General features: G+C 38.4%; 2 protein-coding genes and 1 pseudogene across 2 annotated transcripts; 1 reads left to right on the top strand and 2 right to left on the bottom strand.

The window, feature by feature from the left end:
* LOC149267223 (kinesin-like protein KIN-14F) overlaps positions 1-18945 on the top strand; it is a 299154-nt pseudogene that overhangs the window by 153131 nt on the left and 127078 nt on the right.
* Positions 11410-13056, bottom strand: LOC149267226 (uncharacterized). Its single transcript, XM_089431952.1, has 2 exons — positions 12762-13056; positions 11410-12637 (listed from the first exon to the last, which is right to left on the bottom strand). The coding sequence occupies exons 1-2, from the start codon at positions 13005-13007 to the stop codon at positions 11780-11782; spliced, it is 1104 nt and encodes a 367-aa protein (XP_089288078.1). The 5' UTR covers positions 13008-13056; the 3' UTR covers positions 11410-11779.
* LOC149267225 (putative 2' cyclic ADP-D-ribose synthase BdTIR) lies at positions 14009-15136 on the bottom strand. Its single transcript, XM_089431955.1, has 2 exons — positions 14349-15136; positions 14009-14252 (listed from the first exon to the last, which is right to left on the bottom strand). The coding sequence occupies exons 1-2, from the start codon at positions 14898-14900 to the stop codon at positions 14250-14252; spliced, it is 555 nt and encodes a 184-aa protein (XP_089288081.1). The 5' UTR covers positions 14901-15136; the 3' UTR covers positions 14009-14249.

Here is an 18945-nt window from a genome sequence, read left to right as displayed (position 1 = left end):
CCGGTGAATGAAACAACCCAACCCGACTCGGACACGGAGTGGAAGTGTCATGTTCAAGAGCGACTTGCTACCAATAAAGATTCTTTGAGTTTTCTTCCCAATTTTCCCCAGTCATTGCTGACCAGTACCTCTTTATTTTTGTCAAGCTTGAGGAGGATAACATATGCTTGTTCTATAATTTGCCCTTCGGGCAAACCCATCGCTATGTTTTAACGAGCCTAGCGATAGTGAAAATCGTTCTCGTCTAAAGACAAGTTTGTCGCTATTAATCTTTTTAACAAGTTTAACGACAAAGATAACTCGGTCTTTTTCAATTTTAGAGAGTCTGAAAAGGTACGTAAAGGTAACTCCAAAATTCCTTTTTCGTCATCTAATCCCTTAAGTCCGAAAAAGTATAAAACAATACAGAAGGGATGAATTTTCGATAGTTTTAACGAGCCGAACAAAACAAGCGCTCGATCTTTTTGTGTAATAATCCCTCAGGTCCAAAAAGATTAAAATCTAGAGGAGGGATAGCACTTCCTGTCCCTTTAACGAGCTGGAGAGGCCAATGGCTCGGCAATCTTTCATATTTTACGAGTCAATTGAAAAGAGCTTAAAGGAGACTCGTCTTTTGAGGAATGAGTGATAAAACGGGTAGCAGCTAATTCCAGGTAAGGTTTAGAATTTTCCAATCACGGCAGTGTCACAAGGATGGCTAGTGAGATCACTCTTCGCAGTTGTTCCTCAAAATGGGTAAACAATCAAATGGAGGTGAATGATCGGCCAATGAAAAAGTGGAGGTGACGGTGCAAACACGACCAAGGCTTTAATGGCTGAAGTAGTACATTCACGGTGGTTATTTACCGGGGAATAGTTCATTTTTTAACGAGCTTAAACGCGGGTGGAAACATTTGCTCGGTGCGGGTTTATTTTTTAACGAGCTTGAACCTTGCGGTAACACTGCTCGATTAATCCAGTCATATGATAAGAATGTCTCATATAAAACGGCAATTTTTAGAGTTTTGCCCCACATCCTTTCTTTATGCAAGTTAGGAAACGACCAATCCTACGGGTTTAAAGGGTTAGAGGTCCTAAAAATTTAAAAAATAAATAGTCGCTCTTCGCTTGCACTCCAAAAGGTTTGCATGCCCCCAGGTATAAAACAGAGTTTCAAGGTTACCTCTACTTCTATCCGCCAAAACATTTGTTTTACCGAGAGAGGCCTACCTCTTACAGGTTACCCAAAGATTGTTCTATTCGCGGCGCAAATAAAACACTTCTTTGGCAATGTCTACCGAAATAAACAAAGGTGAGTGGCGGCGCTCGCCAACTCACATAACTTTGACAAGAGAATCTTGTTCTAGAATAACCCTCTTTTCCACTCATGGACGGGGTACAGACTAGTCATATTCTCCCGCGGAAACCTACCCTATACCCGAAGTTTTCCTGCCGAAGCAAACCAGAATGCATGCCCCCTGGGTTTCAGTCATATCCCTCAGAATTACTCGCGCTCATCAGGAGGACGGACTGGAGATTGAGACATTTCTTGCGCGAAAAGACCATTTAGGGATGGTATATGACTATTTGTTATGCGTGATCCGGGAAATGAAAGCTGGTCCACGAGCTTGACCACTCTTCCTTCGTGCGGAAAACACATCACTCTAAAGAGTGATGAGACAATGGCTCTCATGCAATAAATATAGTCTCGTCCAAGGAGTAGATTGTAATCTAGGGGTCCTTGAACTACCATTATGTTCATGCGAACTGTTTTCCTTCTCAATGTTATGGACACATCGGGAAGGATCCCTAAAGGTCGACTGGTTCCTTTATCAAAGCCTGTCAGATTTCTCATCTCAGGCAAAAGCGATGGCGAACCAAGCGCTTTCCAAGCAGTTGAGGAAAGGATACTCATAGAAGCCCCCTCATCTATGATGGTACCAGCCATAACCATTCTATATATTTGAACGATAATTCGGAATGGTACGCTTGCTGGTAAACGGGGTCTGCCTAGTTGATTCCAGTCGAAGGAGACAACTAGGTTGCTTGGAGGTGGGACCGAATAGACGGCAGGGTACGACTCTGACGAACTTCCTTCCTGTGGTAAAGGAATGGGTAAATTGCCCCCATGCTCGTTGGAGTATGTTCTTATGAAAAGAATTTGGACGGTGTCATCCTTGTTCTCTTCAGTGATTGTATCATCTAAAGATGAAACCTCTGAAGGCAAGACCGGGTCAACTGCCGCCTCGACCTTTTGACTTTTGTCTGGTATGTATCTAGATGGTTTATCTTCAATGATAGGTGCTTCAATCGACCACCTGAGCGGGCCAGCCGGATTTTCAACTAGTGACGGACTCGGCAAGAGTTTTTTATATCCAGGAGGAAGTCGTAACGGTGAAACCAGACGATCATCCAAAACTCTTTTAGCTTCGTCTAAGAAGGGACAACAGTGGACGGCATGATTGCCTTCGCACAGTTTACAAGGAAATCTATATCTTCCTTTTTGTCCTGGGGCTTCACTTTCACTAGTCGACGGTGTGCTTTCAACATGATCATCAGAGGTTGACGACACCGGGTTGTGCAAACGAGGAGACCAGTCCCTTAATATCCGAGGGATGCAAGGACAATCTCTGTGAAAGTGGTCTCCTTTGCAAATGACACATGGCGATTTAGGCCTGGTCGGTGCAGTGTGTGGATTTTCGTTAGACGACACTCGTTTGCCCCCATTCGTTTTTGGCTCCTTCTTCTTCTTCTCTTTCTTCTTCTTTTCCTTCTTCTCCTTAGGAACTTAACTTTTGGCTTTACCAGCCCCATCAAGCGAAGAGGAAGGAGGAGAGGAAGAATTAGAGGAAGTAGAAGGTTGGTGGGCAACTCTGGACTCGTCTAATTGCTGATTCGATTGTTTAGGAATAGTGGTGTTCTGAACAACAAAGGTTGAGAAGAGCCATACATGCAAACCAATTGTCAGCCCTGGAAGCGACAATGTGGCCATATGGGGTGCACCAACATCTCCCCAAGAGGAGAAGGGACTAGGATTTCCTCCAAGGGGAATTCCTTGGTTGGTAGACTCCATTTTCTCAACCCAAGATCAACATAGGAAAGGGGTAATGAATATTCCGTTTAAAATAAATTTTTAGATGCTTTGACACAACTTGTTTTTTCAGTTTTTAAGAGTCGAGAAAAAACAAAAGATGACTCTAGTCGCCTTCGATTTTTAATGAGCCTGAAGTGACAAGTGCTCAGATGGACCTTTTTCGTTAAGGAGTCTGACAAGGAACGAAAGGGACTGCTCTGGAGGTCTAGGTAGAGGGAGTACCAAACCAATCGCAAAACTGCAGAATACTTTTTACGATACGGTAGTCAATCTTCCCGAATGCTGTGTTCAGTGCATTGCGATCGATAGGGCGACAGACACGGCTTCCTATGGATAAAGGATTTAAGCCTATAGGGGTCTCCCAATATATACTCGACGGTACGTGGGAGCACAAGTCCGTACTGTCACTTATCGTCTCAAAGTGGAGGAATCACCCAACCATCAGTGAGGACAACAGTTACCAGGCTTTACGACGCCGGAATACGTCTCTAGCCTAGACCTTTAAATGTTGTGCGTTAAGTTCCAAAGCGTTGTTAGATTCATTGAATTTATTTTAAGTTGATCTTTCTTATGAAGTTTGCCTTTTGGGTTCACCACGAGATGTAGATGTAATTCCTAAAATGCAATCTAAAGATGATAAACAAACTTTTATCTCTTTTCTGTAATGAAAATCCTAGCTACTAGGGGAAAAGAAAGACACAATCTTTTCACAAAGAGAAAAGAGCACACTGTAAATGCACTTTCCTAAATCGAGCCAAACAGACTGCCTATATGCAAATGCACATGCATGTCTTTGTTTTTCACTTTCTTAGTATTGATGCTAAAAAGAAAGTTGATGTACAAATCTGAATTTTCTTTCAAACGACAAACACAAACAAGCTTCTTTTCGAAATCAAAAGATAGAGATGATTACGACACCTTGCGATTTTGAAATGAATACTCGTTTTTGACACTAGAAAATCACAAATTCAGACCAAAGGCAATAGTAAAAGTATAATCGACCATCAATAGCAACCAAAATTTCTCCTATGATCGAAATCGACACTTGCGACAGATCTAAATCAAAGGATGACAGTACGATTATTCTACTTTTGCAATGGAAAACTGTAAACGACTCAACAAACACACAAAAACATCTACAGTTCTTTTGTACAAAGGAGGTGGAATAACAACAAGGAAAAGGGGTTTTAAATAGACATATACTGATCACAGGCAGCAAAATTCAGAGACAAAACTGGAAAGAATGAAGCACAAGAACCTCAGCTGCACAGGGCTAGTCTGATCAGCGCACCTGTAACACAGAGAAACTGCATTGCAGCGCAGGTTGCCCTTTCGGGAAGTGCATTGAAATGCAGGATCTCTTAACAGTACCTGTGCTGGGCCAGAAACGAGAATCTGTCCAGGTTCTGGGTCACAGTTTGCAGTTCAGTCTTTAGTTTATGGCCGAGTAAAAGCAATCAGTAATGCACAATCAAGGGTAGATCTAAGGAGGGTCTAAGAGCTATCACAAGGGCAATCAGATAGTTTGTGGATCAGCTGTTCAAATCATAAACAAATCTAGTGAATGGATTGAAGCAGCAGATGTCTACTTTGCATTTGTTATGGAAAATGCAGTTCGAATGCTACTTATAAGTTTATGAAACAAACAACAAAGAGATACACAAACAAACTAATTAGACAATCGTCCCCAGTGGAGTCGCCATTTTGTTACCGGGAAAAGTGTCTATTTAGAACTGCTCTATCCCACTAAGGTGTGACAGCTGCCTTAGAAACAAACAGAGAAAACTACTTTTGTATTTCCTTTATGAACTATAGATAGAGGGGAGTAGAAAGAACCGACCTGTGTCTTGCGCTAATCCTTTGATCCAATCCCTCTCTTCTTTGACAGCTTCCAGCTACCTGCTCCCTTACTTGCCCAGCTTCACCAAGTACCTGTAAGATCACAGAAGAAGAACACTATACAAAGACATGGATCTATATTCATAAACAACTTAGGATCAGATTTAAGTTAACCATACAAATGTAACAAGCATCAATGATACAAAAGCATGGAGGAAAAACTCAAATAGTTTTTATTGATAAACAAGAAGATCCAAGAGGAGTTACAACCGATAGTTCCTGATCCAGCATCAACCTCCCAGCAAAGAAGCCCCTCTTCACCTCCAACAAAGCATAAATCACCCAATACTCTAATATTTGTCTCAAAACCAATAGCAATTCCTTACAATGTGCAAAATTCCAGCCTCTGGATCTCTGGGATGAGGGATCCATATATAGATGTATGCAAGGAGGATGAGTTAGATTGTGATTTGATTAGTGTCTTCTCTCTGTCAATTCTTGCTTCCACTTGGAGACTGAAGGCCTCTTACTCATCTTTGGTCGAATTAAGTGAGGCAAGTGTCATAGGAGGAGATTTTGGAAGCTTCCATTGTCTCTCCACCTCGCGGAATGACACTGCCATTTGTCATTTCTCGCCCAACGCACCCTCATAGTGCATTTAGGTGCGTTGCAACGCACTTAGCCAGTGTATTTAGGTGCAATGCAATGCACCTGGCCAGTGGAGCAGCTGAAATGATCCTATTTAGACTTATTCTGAGCAGTTTTTGGTGGAGAACTTCTGGGAGACGCTGTAATTTGTTGACATTGTTCCTTTAGTGGTTAGAACAACATTTTTAGGGACTTAGGAGCCCTTGGTTTATGGACATTTCATGCAAGGCACAAAAATGTCTATAACAGAGAGATAGATAGATATGGAGAGAGAGAGAGTGTGTATGTTTGGGGGGTGAGATAGAGAGATAAAGAAAGAGATACAATGGGAGATAGAGATATAGATGGAGGGGGCAGAGATGTGCTTACACTGAAATCAATGCACAATATCAATCTAATTACTTTGAAATTGATTTACACCATACATCTAGTTGAATCAAATCAGAAATCAATATCTACACTAAAATTAATTCATTTAGTGCAAACAATCAAATATGATTAGAAATCAACATCTACATTGAAATATATGCATCTAGTGTACGCAATAAAATAGGATTAGAAATCAATATCTACACTGAAATCAATGCATCTAATGCAAGCAATCAAATAGGATTAGAAATCAATATCTACACTTAAACCAGTGCATCTAGTGCAAGCAATCAAATAGGAGTAGAAATCAACATTTACACTGAAATCAATGCATCTAGTGTAAGGTATCAAATAGGATTAGAAATCGACATCTACACTGAAATCAATGCATCTAGTGTAAGGTATTAAATAGGATTATAAATCGACATCTACACTAAAACAATGAATCTAGTGCAAGTAATCAAATAGGATTAGAAACCAATATCTACATTGAAACCAATGCATCCAGTGCAAGTAATCAAATAGGAGTAGAAATCAACATCTACATTGAAATCAATGCATCTAGTGTAAAGTATTAAATAATATTAGAAATTGACATCTACATTGAAATCAATGCATCTAGTGCAAGCGATAAATTAGTATTAGAAATCAACAACTACACTAAAATCAAAACGGATATTTTAGTGAAAAACCAAAATATTCATAAATTTCTAGATCTAACTTCTATGTCTGTGTTTGTCTTTGTGTCTCTCTTTATTCTTCCCTCTCTCTCCACCTTCCATTTTGTGTCTATCTCCCTCCCTCTCTCCTTCTCTCGCTCCCCCTCCCTCTCTCCTTCTCTCTCTCCCTCTCCCTCTCTCCCCCGTCTCTCTCTCTTCGCCTCTCCCTCCATTTCTCTATCTTTCTCTTATTCCATCTCTTCCCCTGTCATCTGTATCTATACCTCCATCCATATCTCCTTATTTGTTTCTCTATCTCAACCCCCTAAACACACATCTCTCTCTCTCTCTCTCTCTCTCTCTCTCTCTCCATATCTATCTCTCTTCCTCCCTCCCTCTCTATCTCTCTCTTATTCCCTCTCACCCCGTCCATCTATATCTATATCTCCCTCTGTCTCTCATTTATCTCTCGATATCAGCCCGCAAACATACACTCTCTCTCTCTACCCCCTCCATGTATATCTCTATCTCCCACTGTCTCTCTATCTCAATCCCCAAACATACACACACTCTCTCCATATCTATCTATCTATATCTCTCTCCCTCTTCCTCTCCCACTATCTCTCTTCTCTCTCTCTCTCTCTCTCTCTCTTCATCCCCCCCTTATTTTCCTCTGTCTTCTTCCCTCTCTTCCCCCTCCATCTATATCTCTATCTCCCCTTGTCCCTCCTTCTCACCCCGAAAATATACACACTCTCTCTCCATAGCTATCTATCTCACTCTCCCTCCCTCTCTTCCCCTTCTCTCTCTGTATCTTCCCCTTATCTCCCTCTCTCTCTCTCTTCCCTCTTTCTCTTCTCTCCCTCATCATCTCTCCATCTCTCCCTTGTCACTCCCTCTCCCTCTCCACCTTTCTCTCTCTATGTCTTTCTTCCGCTTCCAACTCCATATCTCTCCCCCCCTCTCTCCTCTCTCTCCCACCTCCCTCTCTCTCCCCCCATCACACTCTCCCTCTCTCTCCTCCTCCCTCTCTCTCCCTTTCTCTCCCACCTCCCTCTCTCTCTCCCCCCCATCACTCTCTCCCTCTCTCTCCACCCGCCAACTCTGTCACTATCTCCCTCCCTCTCTCCTTTTCACTCTCCTGCTCTCTCCTCCTCCATATCTATGTATCCTCGTCTCTCTCTTCCCCTTCTTTGCCTATCTATACCCTCTCCTTTTCTCTCTTTTCCCTCGTCTCCTCTCTCCCTAATTCCATCTTCATCTCTCCCTTGTAACTCTCTCTCTCTCTCTCTCCACCTCTATCCTTCAATGTCTTTGTTCTTTCCTCCCTCCCCCCTGCCCTCCCCCCTTTCTCCTTGTCTCTCCCACCTCTATGTCTCTCTCCCCCACTCTATTCCCCCTCCATCTCACTCTCTTTCTTAAATATGATCCCATTGTATTGTATTTAAGAAAGTATCTAAATTATATATAGATATATAATTGGTTATAAAATATTAAACCTATATTTTGGATCAACCATGTCAAAGAAAAAACAATAATAAAAAACTTAAAAGAATCATGCACTATCTTTCCTTTATTATTTTTAGTCACTTTGCTTTCTCTCTTCACTTGGATCGTTTGGTTAGGATGCATCTATCTGAGTTCTTTATAATATTATTTATATTATGTAACTTTCACATATGTATAATAAAAGTATTCTCACTTTTAATTTATTAAAACCTCAGTTTTATCTATATGGGAATATTTTTAGTAGTCGTGAGGATGGAGGGTTTAGATATACCTCAAGAGTAATTATAAACTTTTTGATTATAGATTTAATTAAAAAATATTAAAAAGTTAAATTAAAATAAAGTATTTGTAAAATATTTTGATTTTGAAATAAGTTACGTTTTTGGGCATGTGGTATTGATAAACTATGTTATTGGCCCATGGTATTGTAACAGAATAATTAAAATCCTAGATCCATAATCTAAATCTTAGATGGTCCAGATAAACCATGGTATTATGATTTTCTTCTCCCTGTCTCTATCTTTCTCTTCTGGGTATTGTCCCATGGTATTGTAAAGAAACCTATTTAGAAGTTAATAATATCCATGGTAAATATTCATAATTAAAAATCTTTTTATATTGTAAATATTAAATTTGTAAGCGCTTATTAATTAAATTTAAAAATGGTTATGGTAAGATGGATGTTAATTTATAGGTACTATTTATATGTTATATAATGTGATATGTACATTATATTTTCTTTTATCTAAAAAATTGTTCATAAATTTATTAATAAAAAACAATATTACAATATAAAAAAGTTGGATATAAAAAATATCTCACATCTAGCTCTTACACATCTAACACTCAACCATCTAACGCTCAGCCATCTAACACTCACTCATCTAATGCTCACACATCTAAGGCTCACTCATTCAACAAGCTAAAGCTACAAAACATTGTGGTATCACAACACTTCTTACATTCATATAAATTTTATCACACCACTACTTCAGATTCATATAAATTTTCTTTTGGACCAATACATATATTTTACACAAAAATACACTAAGTTACACATCTAATGCTCACCCATTCAAACAAACTAAAGCTACAAAACATTGTGGTATCACAACACTTCTTACATTCATATAAATTTTATCACACCACTACTTCATATTCATATAAATTTTCTTTTAGAACAATCCATATATTTTACACAAAAATACACTAAGTTATTATTCCAGCATTTATAATTACTTATTATCCATGTTTTATCTATTTGTTGTAGTGTATAGATTTGCATTACCATTCTATATATCACGTGCCTTCATTTTGTCGTTCTTGTTGAGTTAATGTGTTCGTTGAGTAAGTAATAAATGATTTCTTTTCCATGACCTTTATGATCTCCTTCATTTGTTTGCCACATGTATGTAGACAAACTCATCTTCTTGAAGCTCCTACAATTTGTTCTTTTGTAACCACTACCAATAGTATCACCTTGCTTAGAACAACTTTGGCAAATGTTTTCACACATCTTCTCATTCAAATCGGTGTTTACCTTTTAGACAACTTCTAATATGTTGGAAACCAACTATCAAGTGCATGTGTAGGTTCTTCTATGAATAACCTTCTCATTCAAATCAACATTTACATTTTAGACAACTTCTAATGTGTTGGAAAACAACTATCAAGTGCATGTGTAGGTGTGAATAATCTTCTCATTCAAATCAACATTTACATTTTAGACAACTTGTAATATGTTGGAAAACAACTATCAAGTGCATGTGTAGGTTTATGTGTGAATAATCTTCTCATTCAAATTAGCATTTACCTTTTCGACAACTTCTAATATGTTGGAAAACAACTATAAGTGCATGTGTCCGTTCTTATGTGAATAATGTAAATAGAATGGAAAACCAAATGCTTGTTATATTTGATGATTCTTTGTTGGTGAGTTGATGATACTTTTTTTTAGTCAAGGTTCAACAACTTTGTTTTAGGAAAACATAACTTGCACAATAGGGACATTTTCCACACATGCTCCTTTCTCTCCCATAGATGATGCTCACTTTGAAAAACAACATTTTGTATATTTTTTTTTTACTCATCCAAAATGTAAATATATTTGGTTGATAGACAATGAAAATATTATGGTAAAACTTAGAGAAGTAGATATATTTGTATGAAATTCAATATAAAATCTTTTGAAATGGTTTATAGAACAATTAATTGGAAAAAAAATGATTCAAACCAAAGCACAAATATGAGGAAAAGCACATTAAAAAATAGAAAAGAAAGAAAATAATTGTACATTTACAATGATGAGTGAAGCATGTTCCCTGATAATAAGTAATGAATTCACTTTAAACACATAACAAATAAATTTGATTACTTTAGTCCCATATACCAAAATACATATAAGAAGTGTTCCAATGGCAATTAATAGTAACATTCCATAATCATGAGGCAAAAGTTATGCCAAGGTGAAAAAAAATCATTTTCAAAAATTGTTATCTAAAGCAATATGTTTCACAATTCTAAGAATACAAAAATATATACTTTAATATAATAATAGTTTTCCTTAGTAAGTTCATCTATATTTATATGCAAGTATTAGAGTTTCAAGATTTTAATACCTAGTTTACTTAAAGAGTATATGATTTAGCTTTTATACTAATTTTTAAACCATATCCCAAATAAGTATTATCCATTAATACAGTCAAAAACCAAAGACAAACTAAATAAATTTTCTTTTAATTCATCTAGCTTATAACCATCAAATAATATATATTCACATAAAATTTGATTAGCCATCTTTATTATTTCCTTTAAAATTTTAATTATTCTAATAATCTTTAATCACTTTTATTTTACTAAAAATTAAGAATAAAAAAACCAATATAATACCAAAAAAATAACGTTTTTTTTCATTTTTACACCCTTTCAATTTCTTAAAAAATTAAATAATAAATATATTAAAATATTTACTTTCTAATCATATATATTTTATAAATAATTACAATTTAATAAATAAATATATTAATACCTATTCTAACTATATTAATATTTGTATCCACTTAAATAATGATTATAAATAATAAAACAACCTCATACATTTTCAATATAAATCTCAATATATATTTGATTTCTACATTACTTTCCACGTCTAACAAATTCAAATTCATTTGCTGTGCAGTATTTATTCTCGATCCCTATATACCTTATATGCTTTCATCCATTATTAAAAATAAAATAAAATATTAAAATTTAAACATTATTTTGAGTCTTAAAATAAAGTTCATATATTTTTAATGAAAACTTTTCAAACCATTATAAAAAATACTTGTAGAGCGTACAAGCTACTTGGACCTCAAACTGAAAGGTATCTTCAGAGGTAGCAATCGGCAACCAGTCCAGACAACATTTTTTTAAGTTAATAAATAAATAAACCGAAGGAGACGTATTACTAATAAAAAGAACATTCAACAACGATCATTAAACAGACTGCTACCCCATACATTTTTCAGATTTAACATATAAAATATGTGTCCCTAAATCATGTTGTAGATAAAAATGATCATGTCCCTAAATCATGTTGTAGATAAAAATGATCATGTACTATACCAATTGTGAACACCCCCAATTATGAAAGTGTCTTATGACCGCCTCTTTTGTTTTGATTTTAAATCGCCAGCGCCGCCTACTCCCAGACTGGACATTGTAATTTGGGGCACCGACGGAGGTCAAGCTCCTCCAACCACGTACAATGTTCAACACATTCCACCTCCTCTAACTCACAGCACCCATAGAGATCTAGCGTTCGAAGCTGTGTACACTGCAACAAGCCCCGTATCCTCTTCAGCTTCGTACATCCAATTGCCCTCAACTCCTCCAAAGATGTCAACAATTCCATACTTAGTTTTGTGGCCTGCTCTAACTGAGCGCACCCACTAACATTTAACATCTTAAGTTTTGTGGCCTGCTCCAAACCCCCTATCCTCTTCAGCTGCGTACATCCCTCTGCCGACAAGTACTCCAAAGATGACAACCCTCTCATTCTTAGTTCATCTAACTGAGCGCACCCACTAACATCTAACCTCTGAAGTCGTGTGGCGGGCCACAAACTCCGTATCCTCTTCAGCTGCGTACATCCCTCTGCCGACAAGTACTCCAAAGATGACAACAATCCCATACGTAGTTTATCTAACTGAGCGCACCCACTAACATCTAACCTCTGAAGTCGTCGGGAGTGCTTCAAACCCCGTATCCTCTTCAGCTGCGTACATCCCTCTGCTGACAAGTACTCCAAAGATGACACCCATCCCATACGTAGTTCATCTAACTGAGCGCACCCACTAACCTCTAACCTCTGAAGTCCTCTGGCGTGCTCCAAACCCCGTATCCTCTTCAGCTGCGTACATCCCTTTGCCAACAATTCCTCTAAATGAGAGCACCAACTAACATCTAACCGCTGAAGTTTTGTCAGGTGGGCCAACCCCCATATGTTCTTCAACCACACACATCCAGATACGTTCAACTCCTCCAAACATAAAGGGAGCTGCAAAAGAGATATTTATATGTGGATCACGATTCTCATCTACTAAACATTTCAAATTATTCCGAGACGCTATTTTGATAATAACCACTAAACAAAAATGTTTATACAACAAATTTCAATTTACCTGTGATTCTTGTTGCCACAATGTTTCTAATTTGTCCCCGGACACATGAAGAAACATTAACTTCTTCATTGGAATCAGAGGGAGAGATGAGTATGGACACTTGTTCCAGCGGAGCCATATGAGATTTGGCGACTTCGCGCTCTTCAGAATGCGTTCCAAGAGGGAACCTTCAGTATCAACAAGGTGTAACCTCGTCATTTGAATACAATCAAAATCATCATCATCATGGTATTCGCTAAGAACCATTCTAATTCCCCGCACGGTTATTATTCCCTGCCCATCATAAAAAAAAAATGATAGTGATTACAGGGTCATTCATTCTTGTAAGATAATGAACCCCGATCTTTATTGAATAAAATAGAAGAGGATTTGAGGGATTGACTACTTACAGTTGATTGCTGCACTAAGTCATCAAAATGCCAAAACCTAAGTGGTTGCTTAACACTGGCTTCACTTATTGCAAGATCCCGTAGGTGATCATGCATACGTATCAGATTGGAGGAGTCTACTTCGACCAGACACTTGTTTTGTAGATTTTGTAATGCTAACCAGCCTCCCCATTTTGAGACGTTCCATATGCTAATGGCCATTTCCCTATTTTCTCCAATGAAAAAACAAGCAATATCTAAAAATACTTGTTTTTCATCTTCATTCAAGGCTTCATAACTAATTCGAAGCCTCTTTTTAATGTCTTCAGGAAGTCTCTTCTTAAGTTGATCCAATTGCGCAGACCAATAAGACAGGTCATTGTTTCCATGGAGAAGTCCACCGAACATTTTCAGGGATAGAGGCAATCCATCACAGGCATTTACGAAGTCCTGGGCCAAGTTTTCAAATCCTGGGAGTGGATCGGGCTGACCGAAAGCATGCTGGCAAAAGAGCTTGAGTGAGCGTTCTGTACTTAGCCCGCCTAACTTGTAAATTAATGATTTTTCGACCCCTGATCTCCTGAGAACATCCTTATCTCTAGATGTAATCAATATTAAGCTATCTGAGTGGATACAAGTTCGATCTGGCACAAGTCCATCAATCTGATCTATGCTATCTACATCATCTAAAACTAATAAAATCTTGTGAGAGAGGAGATGTTTTTTAAGCATTTGTATAGCTTCATCTTTGTTTTCTATCTGCAGATCTGACCCAGACAAGCTCCTAAGAAGTTTTCTCTGCAATATTATTAAAGAGCCTTTACCTACATTTTCTCTTACATCATCTAAAAAGCAAGATCAGGCATAACCTGAACTCTCCTTATTGAAGGATTGTGAACTCTTCCTTTTCCTATTGAAGAGTTCTTTTGCAAGGGTTGTTTTTCCTACACCACCTAACCCAACTATCCCTACTACCTGAACTTTTCTTCCACTCTTTAACACTTGATTTTCAAAATCGCTAACTTTTTCTTCTAAACCGATTGGATATGTGGCTACATCCAATGGTTTATTCACATTTCCCAACACACTTTCAACCACCTTATCTAGCAAGAGGCCCTCGTCACTGGCGAAAAACAATATAACCGGTGAGAAACATAGTATGTGCATATCTATCAATATAAAGTAACAGAAACACCGGGAAGGATGTTTGAACGCTTACCGTTACACGCCTGCACGCCTGCAGATCGAAACCGCTTATGCCGGAAACTCTAGAAAGAGCATTTCGCGACTTTTCAATAGTGGCTGCATTGTGTCTCAGCTTCTTTTGAGGAGATTGAGGATCAGTTTGAGCCTCATACTCCGTCTTCTCTCCAAGTTTCTTCAGGGATTGTGCATACACAGTATCTTTGCCCTGGGTCCATCTAAGATCAGAAGGTTCCACTTGGTAAAACACAGGAATTATTTTAGCCCCTGACTCCAGCATCATTACGAGCTCATTTAGACACCAGGTTGAGTCAGCGTATCCCGGGGAAAAAATGGCAACGTGTACAGAGGCTGTTCGAATAGCCCATTTTATTTCAGAGTTAAAATACTCTCCCTGCCGCAATTCTTCCCGATCCAGAAAGACCTTCAATCCGTACGAAGTAAGCCGACGGTAGAGATAACTGGCGAAGGTCTTTTTGACATCGGGGCCTCTATGATTTAAAAACACATCAAAAGCGGAATTAAGGGAGGTGGAAGTAGAGGCAGCGGTGGAGGAGGATGCGGCCATTTCCAATTTGGAAAATAGACACAGAGATGGGAGAGATGTGAAGGATGGCGATGAGTACGACTCAGTCTGAGACTGCAAGGGAGCCGATGAGTAACGAGTTTCTCAGTGCCGAGAGAAGCTGTGAAGAATTGCAATAGAAACACGCTTTATGCAGAAATACAGCAATACACATGAAACCCTTTACCCCTGGTTTTTGCTTATGTCTGAAGGCGCGTTTTAGGTCTGAATGCGCGTTTTCGTAGTGGCCGACCATTGAAAGCACCAACTCTATCTCGGGTCAAAAAGAAATAGACTGACATGCACAACCATACATTGTTGGGGATCGGAATCACGTGGCCAGCCGGCCAGACAAAGGAAAAAACTGAACCGACAGCTCATTGATGGGACACCACTCAAAACATTCACGACTCATAAGTCACCACGTTAAAAGCCGTAGACTCTGGTCTGACAAGTTATCCCGGCTGCAAATAAAAAAATGAACGGAGACTAGTGCTTTTTCCACCTTTAATTGCCATTCATATATCGTACTTGAAAAAGAAGAATTATTTTTTGGGGTTTAAAGGCTGTATTTTCAATTAATCTAGACAAATCATTTGAATTTTAAAAAGTTAAATAATACTCTAGTTAGGTTAGGTTTTCATTTTATTTTAGAAAATAATATAACATGAAGGTATTATGTTGAGACAAAATTCATACATGATAAATATTTATATGAGGGTAAAATAATATTAGTATTTTTTTAATGTTTATGGTACCTAATATATGTAATAGTATTAAATTATTTTATTGATTGTGCTAGTATTACTATTAAATTATAGTTTTAATATTAAGTTTAAATTATGATATTAATGAAAGATGGAAGTAGGAGTAGACTTTATGGATGTAAAAACTTAAGATCTCATGATTGTGGGAAGGGGAGAAGAACATTTCGTTTTTCTACAAATTAATGTTGAAACACAAGCATCATAACTATATATTTTCACTTATGGCACAGAATGGGCAATGGCTTTTGATTATAGGGATATTGAAAAAGAACTTATTTCATTTTATAGTGATCTCCTTAAAAAGTCTAACTCTAACATATTACAAGTCATGGGGAAAATAATCGCCTACAGTCTAAGATTGGTCACTAAAGACCAAAACACGACATTGATGAAGGAAATTGCTTTGCAGGAAGTTAAGGAAGCAATGATAAGCCTCCCAAAAAATAAGGCTCTTGGACCGGATGCTTTCACCTCAGATTTTTTCGAAGCAAGTTGGGCATTCTTGCGAGAGGAGATATTAGCTTTAATAGAGGAATTGCAAAGAAAACGCTTTATCATCCCTGCTCTAAACGCCATTTTCCTCACTCTTGCACCTAAATAGACACAAGCAACAGATCCAAGTAACTTTAGACCTATCACACTCTGTAACGTGGTGTACAAAATCCTTTCGAAGATCACAGTCAATAGACTCAAACCCTTGTTTTCTTTGCTCATCTCTAAGGAGCAGTCAGGATATGTTGAGGGTCAGCAAACCTGGACAAGATCATAGTAGCGCATGAGCTTATACACACTATGAAAAAGTTCACAAAATCAAGTATGGTAATCAAATAAGATTTGTCAAAAGCATTTGATAAATTGTGTTCGGATTATCTTTTCGAAATTTTGAAAGCCTTTGGTCTCTCTAATGATTGGGCTAAATGGGTAGCTTCCTTATTTTCCTCCCCTTTCTTCTCTATCCTTATTAATGGTTCCCCTTCCTCCACCTTTAGTGCCTCTCGAGGTATTTGCCAAGGAGACCCACTCTCCCCTTTTCTTTTTGTCATGGCTATTGAAGGTCACGGGTGTTATCTTAGACATTCTATGCTTAATGGTGAGATCTGGGGCATTCGTCTCAACACTTGGTTGGCACCCATAACTCACCACCAATTTCCGGATGGCACCATGTTGATGGACGATCCCTCGGTTCAAGAAGCCTTGGCCTTCAAGCGCATTCTGGATGACTTCATGTTAGCCTCTGGTACTGAAATTTAACCCAACAAGTCGCAAGATTTCTTCTTCGATACACATCCTAGCATTTAAGCCCATCTTGCCCATCTCTTAGGTTTATCTCAAGCCTCTCTCTCGATCATTTATCCGGGTGCCCCACTAGTAGAGAATTCGTTGAAAACTATTCACTAGAGAGATCTTTTGGATATAATTCTCACCAAACTAAACAATTGGACCTTTAAGGCCTTAAATTTTCCAGGAAGATTAGTTCTCAAATTGGTGCTTCAATCACTCCCAATTTATAGAATTTTGGTCCTAGCTACACCAAAAGGCGTCATGTGTTCATTGCGTAACCTAATGCGCTCTTTTCTTTAGGGAGGAACGGCTCGGGAACATAAGTGGGTGGTTGTGGCTTGGAGTTCGCTCTGTCTTACCAAATCAAGAGGAGGATTATGACTAAAGGATCGAGAGATGCTTAACAGAGTCATGGGGGCCAAACTCTGGTGGCATTGACTTCAAGGGGGTCAATATCTTTGGAAATTAATATGGGACAAAAAATACAGTCAAGGACTTAGTATAGACTCCAAGATGCACAGACACAACCTCACATGAGGCTCTTCCACATGGAATTTGGCTGACAACAATAAGGAAATCATTCAAAATAACTATTTTTGGGAAATTCGTAATGGAGGCTTGACCAAATTTTGGTTTGATTCATGGCAGCAACTTCCAAAGCTCTCTTCTCAAGAGATTCTATCATAAATTTCTACTACATTGGAAGCCCAGAGCTACATACAAGTGGCACAATATTGGAAAGATCAACCAAGTGAAGGTCATTGGCATACTTGGAAATATCTGGAGGATTAGGGCTTCCCCATTTGGGAGGAGGATTGGGAAATTCTCCAAAATGAACTATAGGAAAGGAAAATTCATATCCAGGATGGTGTCGACATCCTTCAATGGGGTTTCAAGTCCTCATGTAAATTTACTATTAAAGAGGATTATAATCTTATGGGAGATCTAGAAAACTTCCCCAAAGACGAGATATGGACTCACATCTGGCAGTGAGGTCTATGGCCCAAGGTAACCTCCTTCCTTTGGCTTTTGGCCAGGAAGCACCCTCTAACCTGGGAGAAAATTAGAAAAAGGGGTTTCAAAGGACCATCCAAATCACATTTTTAATGACTACCCCTTTACGGAGCACTTTTGGAGGAAAGCAACAATCACCTTCAAGTAAACATATCACAATTCTCAAGCTGATGTTGTGGATCTCATCACTACTTGGCATTCCCTTTCAAAGTCTTGTTCTCAACAATCCTTAGATACTCCTTTCGAGATTTGTCTAATGGACAATCTGGAAGGAAGGAACTATAGAATATTCAGGGGATCATCAAGAAGTGAAGCAATTATCTGGAAAGTAATCCTCAAAAACATTTGTGAATCCGTTATTGCCATCTCATGGGGGGCCAATCATTTGGCCGACTTCCCTACCCGAGTCTTCCATTCTCGAGGCCCTCTCCATCTCACCTCCCTCCTCTTCATTTGTGAATCCTACTACCCACCTTGTCCCATTCGCTCAATCTTTTTGGTCCTCTCCTCCTTTGGGCTTCCTTAAATTTAACTTCAACAGTGGCTCAAAGACAAATCTAGGCAATGCAGGTTTTGGAGGAGTCTTCTGCAATCATCATGGCCTCCCAACATACATTACAATAGGCTCTATCAGGGTTAGTACAAACAATGATGCAGAGCTTTTTTCCCTATAAGCAGGTCAGCAATATGCTTTGGAAAAAGGTTTCCACAAACTGATTGTTTAGGGTGATTCGAGGATTGTCATAAATATCCTCAAGAAACTTTTGAATTGTTCTAACTCAGAAAAACTCTCTCATATTTGGCATCTAGAATCCCTCATCTCCAGATCCAATAGGCTTCTTCAAGGTATCTCAATCATAATCCCTATGCATATAAAAGGAGCAGGAAACAAAGTTGGTGATCAATTAGCTAATCTGGGTTGCAAGAACTCCTCCATCAGCATTTCCTCAAGCATGGAAGCGTTGTCAAAATCTTAATGGCTTAAG

The sequence above is a fragment of the Pinus tabuliformis genome, chromosome 6, assembly GCF_031772625.1.
Source record: "Pinus tabuliformis cultivar Carrire ecotype Pingquan chromosome 6, CPIR1, whole genome shotgun sequence".
Lineage (NCBI taxonomy): Eukaryota > Viridiplantae > Streptophyta > Pinopsida > Pinales > Pinaceae > Pinus > Pinus tabuliformis.
The sequence above is the reverse complement of the archived record's forward strand: the minus strand, read 5'-3'. Positions and strand labels throughout refer to the sequence as shown.